We start from the raw sequence: 17,300 nt of genomic DNA on the forward strand, positions 1-17,300 counted from the left end.
TACATTACCTTTACGGGAGAGATGTATTAGCTGTACGGGAGGGATACGGTCATGTGTACTTGAGGGATATGGATATGTTGGTCGTACTGGAGGACACATTCGGTGTACCAAAATGGACATGTTCCGAGGTGATACGGCAGCCCTAATTTGCTTCTTACGGAAAATCAGGCTGATCCCAACCCATTCCCTCCGTGTCCTTGCCTTTCAGCTCAGCAAAGTGAAGACAGTAAAGTGTCATTCAAGAACTTCTCTGTTATTATAAACGTCAAAAACATGCACTCATAAGCCGCCAGTAAGCGGTTGATGTTCACGACGCTCAATAGCCAGACTGCCCGCTCAAGCTGAAGTGAGGCTCCATCCCTGTGACGCCATAATGGCTAGCGTAGCAGCCCTTTTTTTTTTTTATAAACGTCAAAAACATGCACCCATAAGCCGCCAGTAAGCGGTTGATGTTCACGACGCTCAATAGCCAGACTGCTCGCTTAAGCGGGAGTGAGGCTCCATCCCTGTGACGCCATAATGGCTAGCGTAGCAGCTTGTTCACCAGCAAGTTGAGTTCCACGGTGTGGAAAGCTATCGTGCTAGGCTGAATGACGTCACCGCGAAGTAAGATGGATGACATGCTATGGATTTACAGTAAACATGGTTTTTTTTTTTTCTGGTACAGGTGAAAGCAAAACCAAAGTGAAGCTTATTCATTGTCAGCTGGAAAATGTACGTGAACGTTACTGAATATAGGGAATGTTAACGCTGCTTGATGGAATTCACTCACTTAAGGATAAATTCGTACTCTTGCTCAAGTACTCCTAGGGAACAAAATTCAGTGTGCGTTTGCTAAATTAAGGAACACATAATAATAAACGTCAAGTTCCACGAGCTAGTTATTAATATTAAACTCAGCAAGTGACTTTTTTTTTTTTTTTGCGTTATCAGAGAATAGCAGCAATCATACGAGTAAGTATAACAATAACGATGAATGTAAAAACAGTGATATAAACGATATAGAAAGTGAGAATATCCGTCAGGTCGTTAAACCCCAAAACTATCTCTTCCTTTATCAGTAAGCACAAGCGGGAGTTGCGACGTGCCACCCAAACTCATACAAAACACATCATTGTGGATTATTCTGTCAAACTCTTTTACTGACATGTTGAAAGCTCACACACACACACACACACACACACACACACACACACACATATATATATATATATATATATATATATATATATATATATATATATATATATATATATGCAGAACCTTCACCGTGAATAGATGTATGCACGATCACCACTGGAAAGAGAAGATACATCCCCAGACAGTGATGTATTAAACGGAAGTACTCTTCGCTTTTGTTTTTTCCTTCCAGTGGTGGTTGTGCATATATATATATATATATATATATATATATATATATATATATATATATATATATATATATGCTAATACATGATGCGCAATCATACGTAGGGTCATACATACCACCGTGCTTTGTATGACCGTACTGTATGTACTGTGAATATACTCTGTCGTTTGCATAGAGTATTATTATCTCCAGGACCTTGATGTTTATACGCTCGGGTTCTTTTCTTTCCCTCTGAGCGAAGCCCGTAATCATTTCCCGTGACATTGTCATTCAGAGCCCTGAGCTCAGAGGTGTTAGATATGTATAACTGTGTTATACCTCGGTATGTGCGGACCAGTCCAATAACAAGTGGAATTCCGTTCTAATCTATGGCTATCTGTGGTTTCATTTTCCACGAAACAGCCGTTGACGAGCACAATAAGTTTCTTAAGAGGCTTATTGTCCATTAGATTTACAGTACCTCGATATATGTTCCCCATGAGAAATGTGTGTTGAATTTGTTCAATTGACAGTTGAGTTGATGATCTTGCCTGTCACCTGACCCCTTAAAGGGTCAGACTAAGGTCACAGCTTCATGCCCAAAAGTGGTCGGCGTCAAGACTAGTGACTCTTGGTATGGGTGAAAGTAGAGACGCCACCCCTTCCACACATTGCCTAGCCGTTACCTGTGTCCATAAGCACTCTAAGCACGTCTTGCAATTCGCCAAGTGTGAACCCGCCAGTCAGAGACAGCTTAGAATATTGGCTGTGATTTGGAGAGCGCACCGAATAAACAGACTGTGATTCATAGCCCGGATACATGGCAGGACATGAATCTGCGGCGGTCGTACAGAAAAACAACAACAACAGAGCTTGTGGCAACTCACAAGAAGTTTCCAGGGACCTGCGTCACCGTACCCGCTAGACTTCTGCCACAGGCAGCCTCGCACAACACGTGTTTGACCTAGTTTAATCTCAGGCACAGCTAGGCTACGCTTGGTTGCGGCCGAGACCTAGACCCAGTCCCTTGCATTCTAATGATCTAGACCATACTCCTCCACGCAGTATCTTATTTGTGAATGTGATAATTGGTTGGTTATTTGGGTTTTAGCTCTGTCGCCTTCCAAGGTTATCAGTGAATGCCGTTATGATGTAACCACCAATAAAAAACACTTGAACACCTTCAGACAATTTTAAGACCATAAAGGCTCTCACTGTATATGTGGCCCTTCCCATATTTGCAATATATCACAGAATTTAGACACTGCGCAGAGATGCATATTCTTGATAAGTCAGAGTGCCCAATTTTGACTCGAAACTGATTATGTAAGGCGAGGAAATAAGAGTAACTCATCTAATCTGGTTACAGATATGAAAACACGAACTTCCTATCGCAGTCAGTTATTACCGTTGTCTCATCTTCCGTCCAGAGTTCTCTTTCCCAAAAGATTCTCTCTCTCTCTCTCTCTCTCTCTCTCTCTCTCTCTCTCTCTCTCTCTCTCTCTCTCTCTCTCTCTCTCTCTCTCGAGGGTTGGATAAAATGATTATCATTCCGATAAGCGAGACCGGGATACTTTTTTTTTTCTTTAAACATTTAAGCTTAGGCTGGTTTGGGTTTGGCGAGTTTAACCGAGGCTAGGTTAGGTCCAGTTACGTTACGGAAGAATTATCCCGATCGCGTTTTTCGTCCTTTTGAACGACTAATGCCGTGCTAAAAGCACGGAACAGTATGCTCTGCCTTAGTCAGTAATTAGTTACTGACATCTTTAAACATCTTTAAACAAGAGAATTCTTTTATAAACACTTTACCTTACCATTACGTAATGCACCCTGTGTTATTGCAAAGGTATGTGGAACAGCTCAAACGAATATATTTCATCAGAGGATGATGGGGATATATAAAAGTAATAGGAAATATTGATCTAGAAAAAATTATTCAAACTGATGTTCAGGTGACAAATTACTTTTTGCTGCCGACGAGCAAAGAATGTGTATTGCAAAGGACAAACACGTTGTGAGAACGAAATGATAGACATTGTTGAGTATATTACGATACAGGATACTTCTGATCCAGTGGTTATGAAGATCGACACTCGGTCATTGCTGCAAACTACCAGGTGACGTCATGTCACATGACACGTCTGTATCATCATCGCGACATACATTGGAACTAAAAAGAAGTAACTTTAATGAGAGCAGTTTTTTTTCTTCTGAGAAGCTGTTATATAGGTTCTGAACCATTCCTATGCTTCTGAGCAGCTTGTCTCCCTCCACTTCCCCAACGCCCTGATTTCCTCCCTTCAAAAACAGCAGCAGCCCCTCATCCTCATCACTCCCCCCCCCCTTTTCCTCCCCCCAGCCCTTAACTAGCAGCCCACTACTCTACCCCTCCCTCCCCACAACCACTCTCCTTTCGCCCTCACGCCGCTCGAGGCTGACACTACCATAGGTCAGACCTGCATAATCAAGACATCTCACATGTAACCTTCCCCAAACGTCCTTTTAAACGTCTTCTCTCATCTGCGTCACCGACGTCGGCTGTCATCAGCTGTCACAGGCTCTCATCTAAAGCTTTTCAAACTCCTGAACTGCTCCATTCTGACATCTCCAGGTTGAAAATATGAAAAGAAATAATGCTCTGCTGTCAGCTCTCGAGCTGATGCACTGGACCCAGATACCTGATCGTTAGATTGAAAAATGGTCGCATATTTTTCTTTTTGTGTTGTGTTTGTTTCATAGAACGGATTTAGTCGTAAATAATGCTTTCTTTTACAAGTCACTCTACTGTTATTAGGATAATCTCGAGTCCTATATATCTTGTGCTGAGACATGTTCAAGTATGTTTAGATGACAAGAGTTGCGTGTGAATACATGAATCGGTGTATTTCAGACCCAAATTGACCAGTGCATTATAATTTTGGTCAAACTGAACTCCATGCAAGAGACGTTCGAGACAATAATGTTAACTATTTAGACCGGAGTTTCTGAACTTGGCAGTTATGAGGATGATAGTGTTCCTGTGATATTGAAAAGAGCTCTGTAACACGACCAACAATAGTGTTTCCTCCATTACCAGATTGAGAACCTCCGACCTAGAGACTTGAGTCTTTTAGTCAAGGTTTTGCCTGCGTTAGGGACGAGGCTATCTTGTCACTGGGACACGAGTGTATACGATCTCAGAAGTATGTTCATGTAAGAGCTCCCAGTGCCCAGATTTCACTCGATCCCTTTGGCAAGCTTCCGAGTCGCTAGTCTCTCGGGGATGTTCCTTGAACATATCAGAATGTGTTTGCAGATGATTTAAGGGTCATGAGAAAATAAAGGAATGGCGAGGATTATATCATGTCATAAAGATCTTAAGAGAAGCTCTAGAGTTGGTCTGATACATGGTAAATGCGAAGTAATAAGGATCGGATACAGTGAACGAAGGTCTCTAGATGACTATAGTTGAGCAGGAGGGAAGTTACAGGAATCTGTGTGTAAGAAGGATTTGGGACTGTGTGTAAGAGGGACATTGTACCCAACCTGTTGGCAGAATTCTTCGTCAGTACTGTTCATAAAGCGAGCTGTTTGCTGCAAGAACTAGAGTCACGTTTAAGTACAAAAGGATAAAGTGTGAATGATGACTCCATACATACGTTAAAAAAAAAGATCTGCGGCAGGAGAAAAAGTTTGAGACGAGGACCACACGAATGTAGAACCTCCTCCCTGTATCTTACAGATAGACGGGTACACCTGGCTTAGGCTGGTGTGTGTGTGTGTGTGTGTGTGTGTGTGTGTGTGTGTGTGTGTGTGTGTGTGTGTGTGTGTGTGTGTTTGCCCAAACGATATATGTATACAAAGAGACGGGGGCAACACTAGCGTAAAACTCTACCCAAGTAGCGGTAGGACGTATGTAAAAAGAGACATGGGGCAACACTAGCTTAAAACTCTTTCCATAAGGTAAAAATAGTAATCACAGGCTCCGGAGACTGGGTCAAACCCTGGCCGGGCCTTGTCATTGTAACCAGTGGATTACGTTGGGAGGACTGTTTCAACGGGATCCACAAGCAGGTGGCCATTTAAACCTCTAAGAAAAGGAAATTAAGTAAATACCCATGATATATATATATATATATATATATATATATATATATATATATATATATATATATATATATATATATGTTGAAGATGGTATGATTTGTCATGCCGTAAGAGTATTCCATCCCATTAAGTTATGTAAATGTTACTGTTACAGTGTTCTTAGGCTGCGGCTGTATCCACACTTCAGATGAACTGCACTGCTGATATTGAGCTCGAATCTTGTAGCAGTTGTCACAGTAAATCATGCTCGCAGTGGCTGATGACATCTGCTTGGTCGTCACGAATGTGTTAAACTATCTTTCTCTTTCAACATCGTAGGAGAGAGAGAGAGAGAGAGAGAGAGAGAGAGAGAGAGAGAGAGAGAGAGAGAGAGAGAGAGAGAGAGAGAGAGAGAGAGGGGACGTGTCATGCGCCAACTGTGTGGCAGAGGAGGAAGGGGGTGATATAAACCACTGGCAAGGTAAGCGCACACGCCTTTATCAGAAACAGTCACATAGTCACAGTTCTTGGCATCAGCTAGTAGCATGACAAGTAAACTTACCCAAGGGTGTCTCCTCTTGTTGCTGTTGCTGTGGTGCCATTTGCTAAGAGATGCGAGAGTGGCCACGGTTACTCCGCGCTCGTCTGGCGATCTCTCGAGACCTTTCCTGTTGGGTGACCTGGAAGAAGCCCCCGTGCCAGGCGTTAGGCAGAGAGCTGGGAGCAGCTTTCCGCGACATCGACCAACAGGCAAGACAGACTATACCTCTCGGGTCTCGGATCATCAACCTATATCTGAGGAAGTAAGAATCGCGTGGCTTTATGAAAACAGCGCAGATGCCAGATATTCTTGGTTTCATCGTATAGATTTTGTTTTACAAGCTTGCTCACGGCTAGACATGCGGGAAGGACAAAAATCTTGTTTATGGATCAATACTTTTGTCATGTTCATTAATTATGTAGGTTATATGGTGATGCATCGATTATACAGGTTATACAGTGATTCATTGATTATACAGGTTATACGGTGATGCATTGATTATACAGGTTGTACAGTGATGCATTGATTATACAGGTTATATACGGTGATGCATTGATTATGTGTTATACAGTGATGCATTGATTATACTGGTTATACGGTGATGCATTGATTATACAGGTTGTACAGTGATGCATTGATTTTACAGGGTATACAATGATACATTTTGTACCTATTATATGAAATGTAGCTCCGACAGATAATCTCTATTCGCACAGTACAGTTTGAGATGGTTCAGCGCTTAGAGTCCAGTGTCCGGACCCGAGGGCCATATATGCAGTGAGAGTAAGTATGGTCTTCGAAGCATAGTGAAAGTCAGGAGCTTAGATTTTTTGTTTTGACTGAAGTTTATAACGTGACACTGATGGCCCTAAGTAGTCCCGGCAGTCCATAGGCTTAAAGCTCAACTAACGAACGGGAGTCGTAATGATCCTTCGTGCTCTCAGTATTATGTCCGTGAGGCGAACATTATTGCTGAAGTAATAGTCATATCCGTATGTATGATAAGCATTATGATTAACAACTTAAAAACCACTATTCTGAGGTTCATACAAAGTTCATTGTATAGTATAAAAAAGACGGTACTCACTAAATACACTGGGGGTGGGGGGAGATCAAAGTGGCTTTGGATGGAGCACTTCATTATTATGTGGTACTCATGAAATTACCTATGGATGTATCAGCTCCAATGCTTGATCTGGTAGTGACCTTCAAAGCCCTAGTCAAAGAAACTGTTAAAAGTGATCCCGTGGATCAGCTCTAGAAGAGACATTTGATATCAATAATAGTCCTTATATTTGGAAAGTGGACGTATTAAGGTCTTTAATTTCTAGATGGTCTCCACGGTCCGCATGAGAAAGGAATGTTAGACTGTAGTGATGATACTTGGTGTTTGACAACAGAGGTTCCATCTCATTTTAGGACTGGTCTCCATGACTGGCACGACGATGATGTCCTAGCGTGCTCCACAGTTGGCGAAAGAACGAACAATTTGACACATTATACTTCGCTCCTGCAGACCTTGATTACCAACTTTAGGACTAGGGAGCTCCGCTTTTATCGATAAATTTTATCATTTCTGTCATCTGGGGCCAAAATCCGGTTCCGAAATTCATAAATTTCATGGCCAAATTTGTTTCAATGTTCTGTTTTTTTGTATGAACTATGGAACCATCTTCAGCTTAAAATACATAAGCTTATTGTTAAGGCCCAAATGATGTTTTCACATCGATAGAAAATCATGGGTATGCCCCATATGGTGCACCGAAGGTGCTATGAAAAGGCTCCCTTTGACGTGCTTCTGCTTTCTAAAGGAAAGTTTAAATAAAGATAATGCTGGAACAGTATATGATCTGTCTCAGTGAAAAGAAATATGAATCCCCGGAGTTTGACACTGTTCCCACACAGGTGATGGTTTCGGCCGGAGGTCCTGTGGCTGCCATTGTCGCCCGCCATCTGGTGGAATGCTCACTTACCATTTTCTCGGAAGGCGCTGCTACTGCCACTGCTGCCGAGAGTCTTAGGGCGTCCTTGGCCCCGCAAGGTGTCAAGGTGAGGGTCAGAGATCTGGTGCTGCGTAGGACATTCTGTTCATATACTCCATTATTTTTTTCAGCAACTGTTACCCTCTATGTATTTTAGATTTTCTTTGGCTACCTGTAGTGGAGGTATAGATTTCATTATTTTAGTGTATTCACGATACTTATGATTACATCTGACCGCGATCTGGTAATAATGTCGCCTTCTACGACACGCGGGGATTGCGTGGGAAGTGCTCTTTCTCCCCTGTCCCCAGGGCAGATGAAGTGTCTGGGGTAAACATGGAAATGTCTTGTGGGGCGAGGATGTGTTTAGGGAGCTTTGGTTTCGGTGCATTACTCATGACAGCTAGACTGAGTGTGAACGAATGTGGCCTTTTTTGTCTATTTTCCTGGCGCTACCTCGCTGAAGTGGGGGTAGCGATGCTGTTTCCTGTGGGGCGGGGTAGCGACAGGAATGGATGAAGGCAAGCAAATATGAATATGTACATATGTGTGTATATATGTATAGGTCTGTATGTGTATGTATATGTGCATTTATGAGCGTTTTACATGGAGAGAATGAGTGAGGAAAGATTGACCAAGAGGATATATGTGTCAGAGGTGGAGGAACGAGGAGAAGTGGGAGACCAAATTGGAGGTGGAAAGATGGAGTGAAAAAGATTTTGAGTGATCGGGGCCTGAACATGCAGGAGGGTGAAAGGCGTGCAAGGAATAGAGTGAATTGGAACGATGTGGTATACCGGGGTCGACGTGCTGTCAATGGATTGAACCAGGGCATGTGAAGCGTCTAGGGTAAACCATGGAAAGTTCTGTGGGGCCTGGATGTGGAAAGGGAGCTGTGGTTTCGGTGCATTATTACATGACAGCTAGAGACTGAGTGTGAACGAATGGGGCCTTTGTTGTCTTTTCCTAGCGCTACCTCGCACACATGAGGGGGAGGGGGTTGTTATTCCATGTGTGGCGATGGGAATGAATAAAGGCAGACAGTATGAATTATGTACATATATATATATATATATATATATATATATATATATATATATATATATATATATATATATATATTTCCCATTTTAGAAAGTTAAAATACAAGGAGGGGAGGATTTCTGACCCCCGCTCCCGTCCCCTCTAGTCGCCTTCTACGACACGTGAGGAATGCATGGGAAGTATTCTTTCTCTCCTATCCCCAGGGATAATATATATATATATATATATATATATATATATATATATATATATATATATATATATATTATCCCTGGGGATAGGGGATTAAGAATACTTCCCACGTATTCCCTGCGTGTCGTAGAAGGCGACTAAAAGGGGAGGGAGCGGGGGGCTGGAAATCCTCCCCTCTCGTTTTTTTTTTTTTTTTAATTCTCCAAAAGAAGGAACAGAGGGGGCCAGGTGAGGATATTCCAAAAAAGGCCCAGTCCTCTGTTCTTAACGCTACCTCGCTAACGCGGGAAATGGCGAGTAGTTTGAAAGAAAGATATATATATATATATATATATATATATATATATATATATATATATATATATATATACAGTCATATACATCAATTCATGTGTACCATAAAAATATTCTTAAGTTACTGAAAATAAGGAAAAATACTCTCATTAAATTAAAACATATGATGTAAATGCCTTACTTCACCAAATGTTAAGCATCAAAAAACTAAGACAACCAGGACAGACTGATTCTCTTGAAATTACTGAACTTTATCTTGCTTCATCTTCAGCACATCTTCCCAGTAATATGCTAATGTGTGGCGAGGTGGCGATGGGAATAAATAAAGGCAGACAGTATGAATTATGTACATTTGTATATATGTATATGTCTGTGTGTGTATATATATGTGTACATTGAGATGTATAGGTATGTATATTTGCGTGTGTGGACGTGTATGTATATACATGTGTATGGGGGTGGGTTGGGCCATTTCTTTCGTCTGTTTCCTTGCGCTACCTCGCAAACGCCAGAGACAGCGACAAAGCAAAATAAAAATATAATAATAATATATATATATATATATATATATATATATATATATATATATATATATATATATATATGTGTGTGTGTGTGTGTGTGTGTGTGTGTGTGTGTGGTGTGAGGTGGTTTGATCGAGTAAGTAATGAAAGGGTATGAGAGATGTGTGGCAATAAAAAAAGGTGGTTGAGAGAACAGAAGAGGGTGTATTGAAATGGTTTGGATTGCATTCTTCATCTGTTCCTAAAGCAGGAAACGGTGATCATGTATGAATATATATTGTTACTATTATTGTTATTATACTTAATCATTGTTTCCCGCGTCAGTGAGGTAGTGAAAGGAAAGACGAAGAATCGCCCAACCACTCATATACACACATATGTACGTAAAAGCCCATACATGCACATATACATACATATACATTTCAATTTTTACATACATATACATACACAGACATACATATACACACATGTACATATTCATACTTGCTGCCTTCATCCATTCCCGTCACCACCCGCCATAAGGAAAATGAAACACGATAAATCCCAAGTGCACTTTTGTGTAATGATCCCATTGTCAGGGGAGGTACAAAAATGGGATACAGTAGAAGACTTAGAACAGTCAATTGATATACAAGTAAGAGATGTAGTCAAGAGCCAATGGTAAACAAGTGTTACCGGATGGTGGTGTTTGGGTTGGTGGTGTTCAGGTCTGGCACCATGCCTGCCATAAGGTTTTATAATGTGGACAGGAAAGGGGTTACTTTATATATTTTGCCGATGACAAAGCTATCCAGTTTGTATAGACCTTCACTAATGGAAAAGTGGTGTGGAATTTATACTGTAGAATATATACACAGATCTTTTTCTTAATAGCCATTGTATGTATTTAATCGTACATGAGCGAATGAAACCTTGTAGAAACTTACAAAAACATATATTCATAATCTGTAACCTCTGTTGAATAACCATTGTGTAATTGATGATTTATATAATACAGGTTTTTTGTCAGCTGATTCCTAATACCAAGCAATTGCAAGTAATATTTTTTGCAATTTAGATACTTCCCTGTAATCTGATTGATCACTTGTAAGGGAGTAGCTGAACACTTAAGATTGATGGGAATTCCATAGAATAAATTGTACTATGTTTTTCCAGCTCTACACTCTGGAAGACGAGGTACTACTCATGGAAGATACATGGAGTCGGTCTCAATGTGATGGCTACATATTCTTACTGATGGACGGAGATGCGGTGCTCCTTCATGCTGACATCAGTCACTATCATGCAGCCATCTATCATCAACCGCATTCCCTCTGGAACTATCATGCCCACTACATCCTACTCCTCCTTGGCTCTGATAACAGCACATTCAGACCTTCAGATGTGGCATCCTTGTACAACTTTAAGAAAACTGAGAAATTACTGATCTTGCAGCCACAAAATGAGCATATCCTGGCATGGACCCACCAGCTGTATTCACATACCTCCTCAGTTGTACTTTTAGACACTTGGAAGGATGGAAAGTTTCATCAAAACCAAAATCTCTTCCCTAGTAAACTTAGAGACTTACAAGGAGTTGTATTACGTGTTGCAACGTTTGACCATCCACCTAGTGTTGTGTATGTCCATGATGAACATCACAATATTATCAGTCGACTGGGAGTCGACATGCAAATTGTGCAGACACTTGCACGAGCAAAAAATTTCTCTGCTGAATTTACTGAAGTAAGTCATGATGAGCTGTGGGGGTTTGAGCTTCCTAATGGCTCATGGGTTGGCCTGGTAGGGAAAGTCTTCAATGAGTTGGTTGATATTGGTGTTTGTAATATGTTCTTAGAATTGCATCGATGGAAACAAGTTGATTACTCAGTTCCCTATAATTTTGAGCGTGGCTGCTTTGTAGCACCTTCATCAAAACCAGTGTTAAACTGGAAATCTCCTTTGATGCCCTTTACCAGGGACACATGGATATTTGTAGGTGTGGTTTTAGCAGTAGGTGGCATTGTATTGTACTCTATTGTGGATCTTAGTGTTATTCCTGAATCATCAGAGTTCTTTAGTGTTTCATATGACTATCTTTATGTTCTTGGTGCATTAACAGTGCGCTCATTCAACAGTGTGCCATATCACCATCCAGTTCGTGTATATGTAGGATTCCTGTGGCTCTTTGGCTTCATTATTGCAACAGCTTACTCTGCCAACCTGGTAGCTTTTTTATCTGTGACACAAATGTCAGCGCCCATTGATACAATGGAACAATTATTAAAAAGTGGGTTGAGGCTTGGTGGCCATGCATTCTGGAAAACACAGTTTGCTGCCTCCATTGATCCAACTGTCCGGAAGTTTATTGATATCTTGGAAACAGATGTAGACCTGGACTCTCTGTTTGATAAAGTTGAAGCTGGAAAATTTGCCTTGATTGAAAACAAACAGTATTTAGAGCTTCAAGCAGGAGCCCGGTATACTTATGGCAGTCATACTACTATTAGAATTGTGCCTGAATGCCTCCTCCTTTACAGCATTGGCCTTGCCTACCAAAAGAATTCTCCATTAAAGTCTCTCTTTGATAGTATCATCTTACGACTTTTTGAATCTGGGGTGATGCAAAAATGGCAGGAGGAGGTGGTAGTGTACTTCAGGAGTCAGTATGTTAGCAAGCGTCCCCACATCCCAGCAGAAGAGATACGGGGTAGGGCCCTCAACCTGGCACATCTCCAGGGAGTGTTCTACAAACTTGGTATTGGGTACCTGGTATCAGCTATCATTCTGATACTGGAACTTCTGTATTCCAAACAAAGCCAATAACTTACTGCTTCAACATGCCCATCCATTAAGACAGGGAATAACCTAATGATTGTGATATCTGATGAAAGGAAATCCCTTCTGGAAAAATAAGAAAAATTTGTTTACAAGAATGAAGCTAAGCTGTTGCATAAACAAGAAGTTGGTAAACTTACTGTTGAGCTACTCTCATGTGCCTCATATTGACTATGTTGTTAAGGCTCACATTTTCATTATGTCTTTGAAACATTACAAAGCAATATGTGATAGTACCTGTTGTCAAAAATCTATGTTCATTTATTTCCTTTAATAGATTCAGGGGTTGGATTGAATACAGTATAAGGGTTGCATAAAGTGCAAGTCATGGTTAGATTAGTTAATTCACAAGGTAAGAACTAAATGCACAGTATGGGTTGGGTCAAATATTGGTACCTGTACTTGACACAGTTTGGAGTACAGTTATTGCACAGGATGGATCACTTGTATTAAATAGGTAGAATCAGATATTCTGCAACTTATGGAAGAGGTGTTTGCTCTCTTATCTAAATCAGCTATTATGGCTCAGGATTTACTTTTTTGGGTTGAAAATATTGGTAGACTCATTAGTTCTTTTCACTTATTTGTTTCATGAACAACTGTCCTTGCAAAGTGATATGTAAGGAATCTTGAGGTGAATCGATTGGCTTTTTTTCAATGACAATCAGCACAGTAGCTTTTATTAATATCACAACACAGGTGTGTCTTAATGATAGAAAATGATGATATGTCAAACATATGCTGGACAAGCAACTTGCATTTTTTGTTGTTGTAAAAGTTGCTATTGGTTTTTATTTCCAGTATTTTTCTTCTGAAGATCTCTGTTGAAATTCAATTGATTCTCTATGGATAATGCAGTCAGGGCTCTTTGATTTATCTTTTGCAGCATTGATGAGTTCATATATATAGCTTAATCATAAATGATCTAAAGTATGCAGAATAGGTTGTGAGACAGTAGTTGCATATCAGCTGCCAAGGAACCACTGCAATTAAGAATATCAAAACATGAAAAATCAAATTATTCCTTGTATCATACTTCCCTTTGTCAAACTCATGCAAATTTGAATAATGTCTTTTTCTTAACTCTATCCTAATTTTTGCATTTTATGATTACCATGAATATTGAATCACTAAAATATATTTCAAAGATTAATGTTTAACCCCATTGAGTTGTTTGTGGTTCAGTGAACCACCAGTGTCAACTTTTGAAAGTATGTTTAAAGCAATGTAGGATAAAAAATACTTTCAGCATTGTATCCATTAGTTTTGTTTACAGAAGAGGTACTAAATTAATGTTGCTGCTGAAACAAAGGTTAGAGCATCAAGCATGGTATTCCCACTGGTAGGGAAAGTTTAGAGGTAGCAAAGGCCTTCATTCTGGTGGCACCACTGAGGTTGGATCTTTTCAGCCATGATACCTCTCTTGACCATCCGTTGACGGTGATGAACAAAGCGGGTTTCGGCTTGTTCCCAGTTAGTGCTGGGGTTGGTCCACAGCCGCTCTGCTAGCGCTGAACCACGAGGCCACAGCTGCAATGTTTTTCCTCAGCATTAATTTATATGTCTTCAACAGAAAGACAGAGAAAAGAAATGGACATCTGATTACATTACATTGTAATATTTCAGCAAATTATTTACACATACTTTGCAAAATATCCATTTGCTTACAACAAGACCAAAAGCATTCTGCAGGAACTGAAAAACCAAGCATTATAGCACTTCAGAAAGAGATAAATATGGAGTACAAACATCTAATAGCCATATTAACTGTAACTAGAAAGAGATTGGTCACTAAACACCGTTTGAACAAGGCAGGAGGTGGTTTGATTGCTTCTGATAACTGCCTTAGTGTAGTTAAAGTAAACAAGATGGATGCAGATCCTGTACACAGATACAGTTGACAAAAATATGAATTTGTCAGCCTTTGGTTTCACATACAGAACTCAAAAGCAAAAGGAAGAGCATGACATAATTATATACAATAAAGAAAAATCAATTGCATACAAGGAAATTATAATTGTAGTTGACTAGTTTAGACTGGAGTACACCTAATCGATCAAGAGGTAAATAGATTAACCTGATTGAAAACACTTCTAAACTAGCAAGTTATTATCCACTAGAAGCAACCATATTCTTGACTTGATTCTCACCACGAACTGCAACTTAATCAAATCCAGTGAAATAGGTGAGGTCCTGGCAAGCAGTGACCACAACATTATTAGGCTAGAAATAGATACAAGCTTTGATATCAACATTAACAAACTCATTATCCCAGATTACAGATAAGCAAACTTTGGCAAATGAGGCACAAAGTTAGCAACAGTATCTGGATAAATTTCCTTTATGGTAATACAGCTGAAAAGAAGTGGAGTTTTTCTAATATCAAATTAATTCTTACTGTAATTCAAAAATACCAAGAAAGATGAAAGGATGAAAATTAAACAAATATATCATGAGAAAAACTTAAGGGCATTATAAGTTAACAGAAAAGAGCACAGAATGCCAAGAATTCATGAGAATACTGGGGGAATGTTAAGTGAATGATGAGTAAACATGAATACGGAAAAAATTCCTAACATAGAAATAATCCCAAGACTAACAAATGGACAAAGAGAAACTTGTGGTGGTGACTGAGATAGCCTGTGCACTGAATAAAGTCCTCCATTCTGTGCTTACTGTTGAAATTTTACCAAGAAGAATGATGAAATATTTCCCCTTAATGCATCCAGACAGATAATTATGGAACCTGAGCAGTCCTATAGACAGATATTTTTGCAATGAGTTTTACCTCACAATTTCAAGGCAGTGTGTTGAGTCTGGGATATGCCTGAGGTACATGATAATTTCCCACCACAGCCAGTCATCCTCCAGCCTTGCCAATGAGAGCAAACTTTCATGAGTTTTACTAGGAAAGAAACTAAGTGACTTTTAGCTAGATTTAGAGGACCAGGTAGGTGATCTTGAATTATCCGACAATGATGATTTGTCTTTAGATCATGTGGAGAATGATTTTTAGGAGATTGACTCCTCCAGCACTAAAAGCTGACTAAGATGAGGCCTGGCTGAACATGAGAAAGTGAGGTGCCACAGGGATTAGTCCGTGGTCCTGTTCATTCTTAAATATATATATATTTTTATATATATATATATATATATATATATATATATATATATATATATATATATATATATATATATTTTATTTATTTTTTATATATAAATGAATATATATATATATTTATTTATTTATTTATTTTGCTTTGTCGCTGTCTCCCGCGTTAGCGAGGTAGCGCAAGGAAACAGATGAAAGAATGGCCCAACCCACCCACATACACATGTATATACATACACGTCCACACACGCAAATATACATACCTATACATCTCAATGTACACATATATATACACTCACAGACATATACATATATACACATGTACATAATTCATACTGTCTGCCTTTATTCATTCCCATTGCCACCTCGCCACACATGGAATAACAACCCCCTCCCCCCTCATGTGTGTGAGGTAGCGCTAGGAAAAGACAACAAAGGCCCCATTCGTTCACACTCAGTCTCTAGCTGTCATGTAATAATGCACCGAAACCACAGCTCCCTTTCCACATCCAGGCCCCACAGAACTTTCCATGGTTTACCCCAGATGCTTCACATGCTCTGGTTCAATCCATTGACAGCACGTCGACCCCGGTATACCACATCGTTCCAATTCACTCTATTCCTTGCACGCCTTTCACCCTCCTGCGTGTTCAGGCCCTGATCACTCAGAATCTTTTTCACTCCATCCTTCCACCTCCAATTTGGTCTCCCACTTCTCCTCGTTCCCTCCACCCCTGACACATATATCCTCTTGGTCAATCTTTCCTCACTCATTCTCTCCATGTGACCAAACCATTTCAAAACACCCTCTTCTGCTCTCTCAACCACACTCTTTTTATTTCCACACATCTCTCTTACCCTATTATTACTTACTCGATCAAACCACCTCACACCACATATAGTCCTCAAACATCTCATTTCCAGCACATCCACCCTCCTGCGCACAACTCTATCCATAGCCCACGCCTCGCAACCATACACCATTGTTGGAACCACTATTTCTTCAAACATACCCATTTTTGGTTTCCGAGATAATGTTCTCGACATCCACACATTCTTCAAGGCTTCCAGAATTTTCGCCCCCTGCCCCACCCCGTGATTCACTTCCGCTTCCATGGTTCCATCCACTGCCAGATCCACTCCCAGATGTCTAAAACACTTTACTTCCTCCAGTTTTTCTGCATTCAAACTTACCTCCCAATTGACTTGACCCTTAACCCTACTATACCTAATAACCTTGCTCTTATTCACATTTACTCTTAACTTTCTTCTTTCACACACTTTACCAAACTCAGTCACTAGCTTCTGCAGTTTCTCACATGAATCAGCCACCAGCGCTGTATCATCAGCGAACAACAACTAACTCACTTCCCAAGCATTC

At 40.2% G+C, this 17,300-nt stretch overlaps 2 protein-coding genes across 4 annotated transcripts in view; one reads left to right on the forward strand and one right to left on the reverse strand.

The window, feature by feature from the left end:
* LOC139758077 (ionotropic receptor 21a-like) overlaps positions 1-13,916 on the forward strand; it is a 99,227-nt gene extending 85,311 nt beyond the window's left edge. Inside the window, exons 4-5 of one of the 2 annotated variants that reach the window (XM_071679159.1) lie at positions 7,860-8,003; positions 11,146-13,916. In XM_071679159.1, the coding sequence (XP_071535260.1) occupies positions 7,863-8,003; positions 11,146-12,795 (1,791 nt within the window). In that variant the 5' untranslated portion in view covers positions 7,860-7,862 and the 3' untranslated portion in view covers positions 12,796-13,916. The remainder of the gene's footprint in view (positions 1-7,859; positions 8,004-11,145) is intronic. The other variant, XM_071679160.1, reaches the window with a different exon arrangement.
* Positions 13,917-14,057: 141 nt separating this feature from the next.
* LOC139758076 (chitooligosaccharidolytic beta-N-acetylglucosaminidase-like) overlaps positions 14,058-17,300 on the reverse strand; it is a 35,674-nt gene continuing 32,431 nt past the window's right edge. For both annotated transcript variants that reach the window (XM_071679156.1, XM_071679158.1), the window contains exon 6: positions 14,058-14,337. In XM_071679156.1, coding sequence (XP_071535257.1) covers positions 14,161-14,337 — 177 coding nt within the window. In that variant the 3' untranslated portion in view covers positions 14,058-14,160. The remainder of the gene's footprint in view (positions 14,338-17,300) is intronic.

The sequence above is a fragment of the Panulirus ornatus genome, chromosome 29 (assembly GCF_036320965.1).
Source record: "Panulirus ornatus isolate Po-2019 chromosome 29, ASM3632096v1, whole genome shotgun sequence".
Lineage (NCBI taxonomy): Eukaryota > Metazoa > Arthropoda > Malacostraca > Decapoda > Palinuridae > Panulirus > Panulirus ornatus.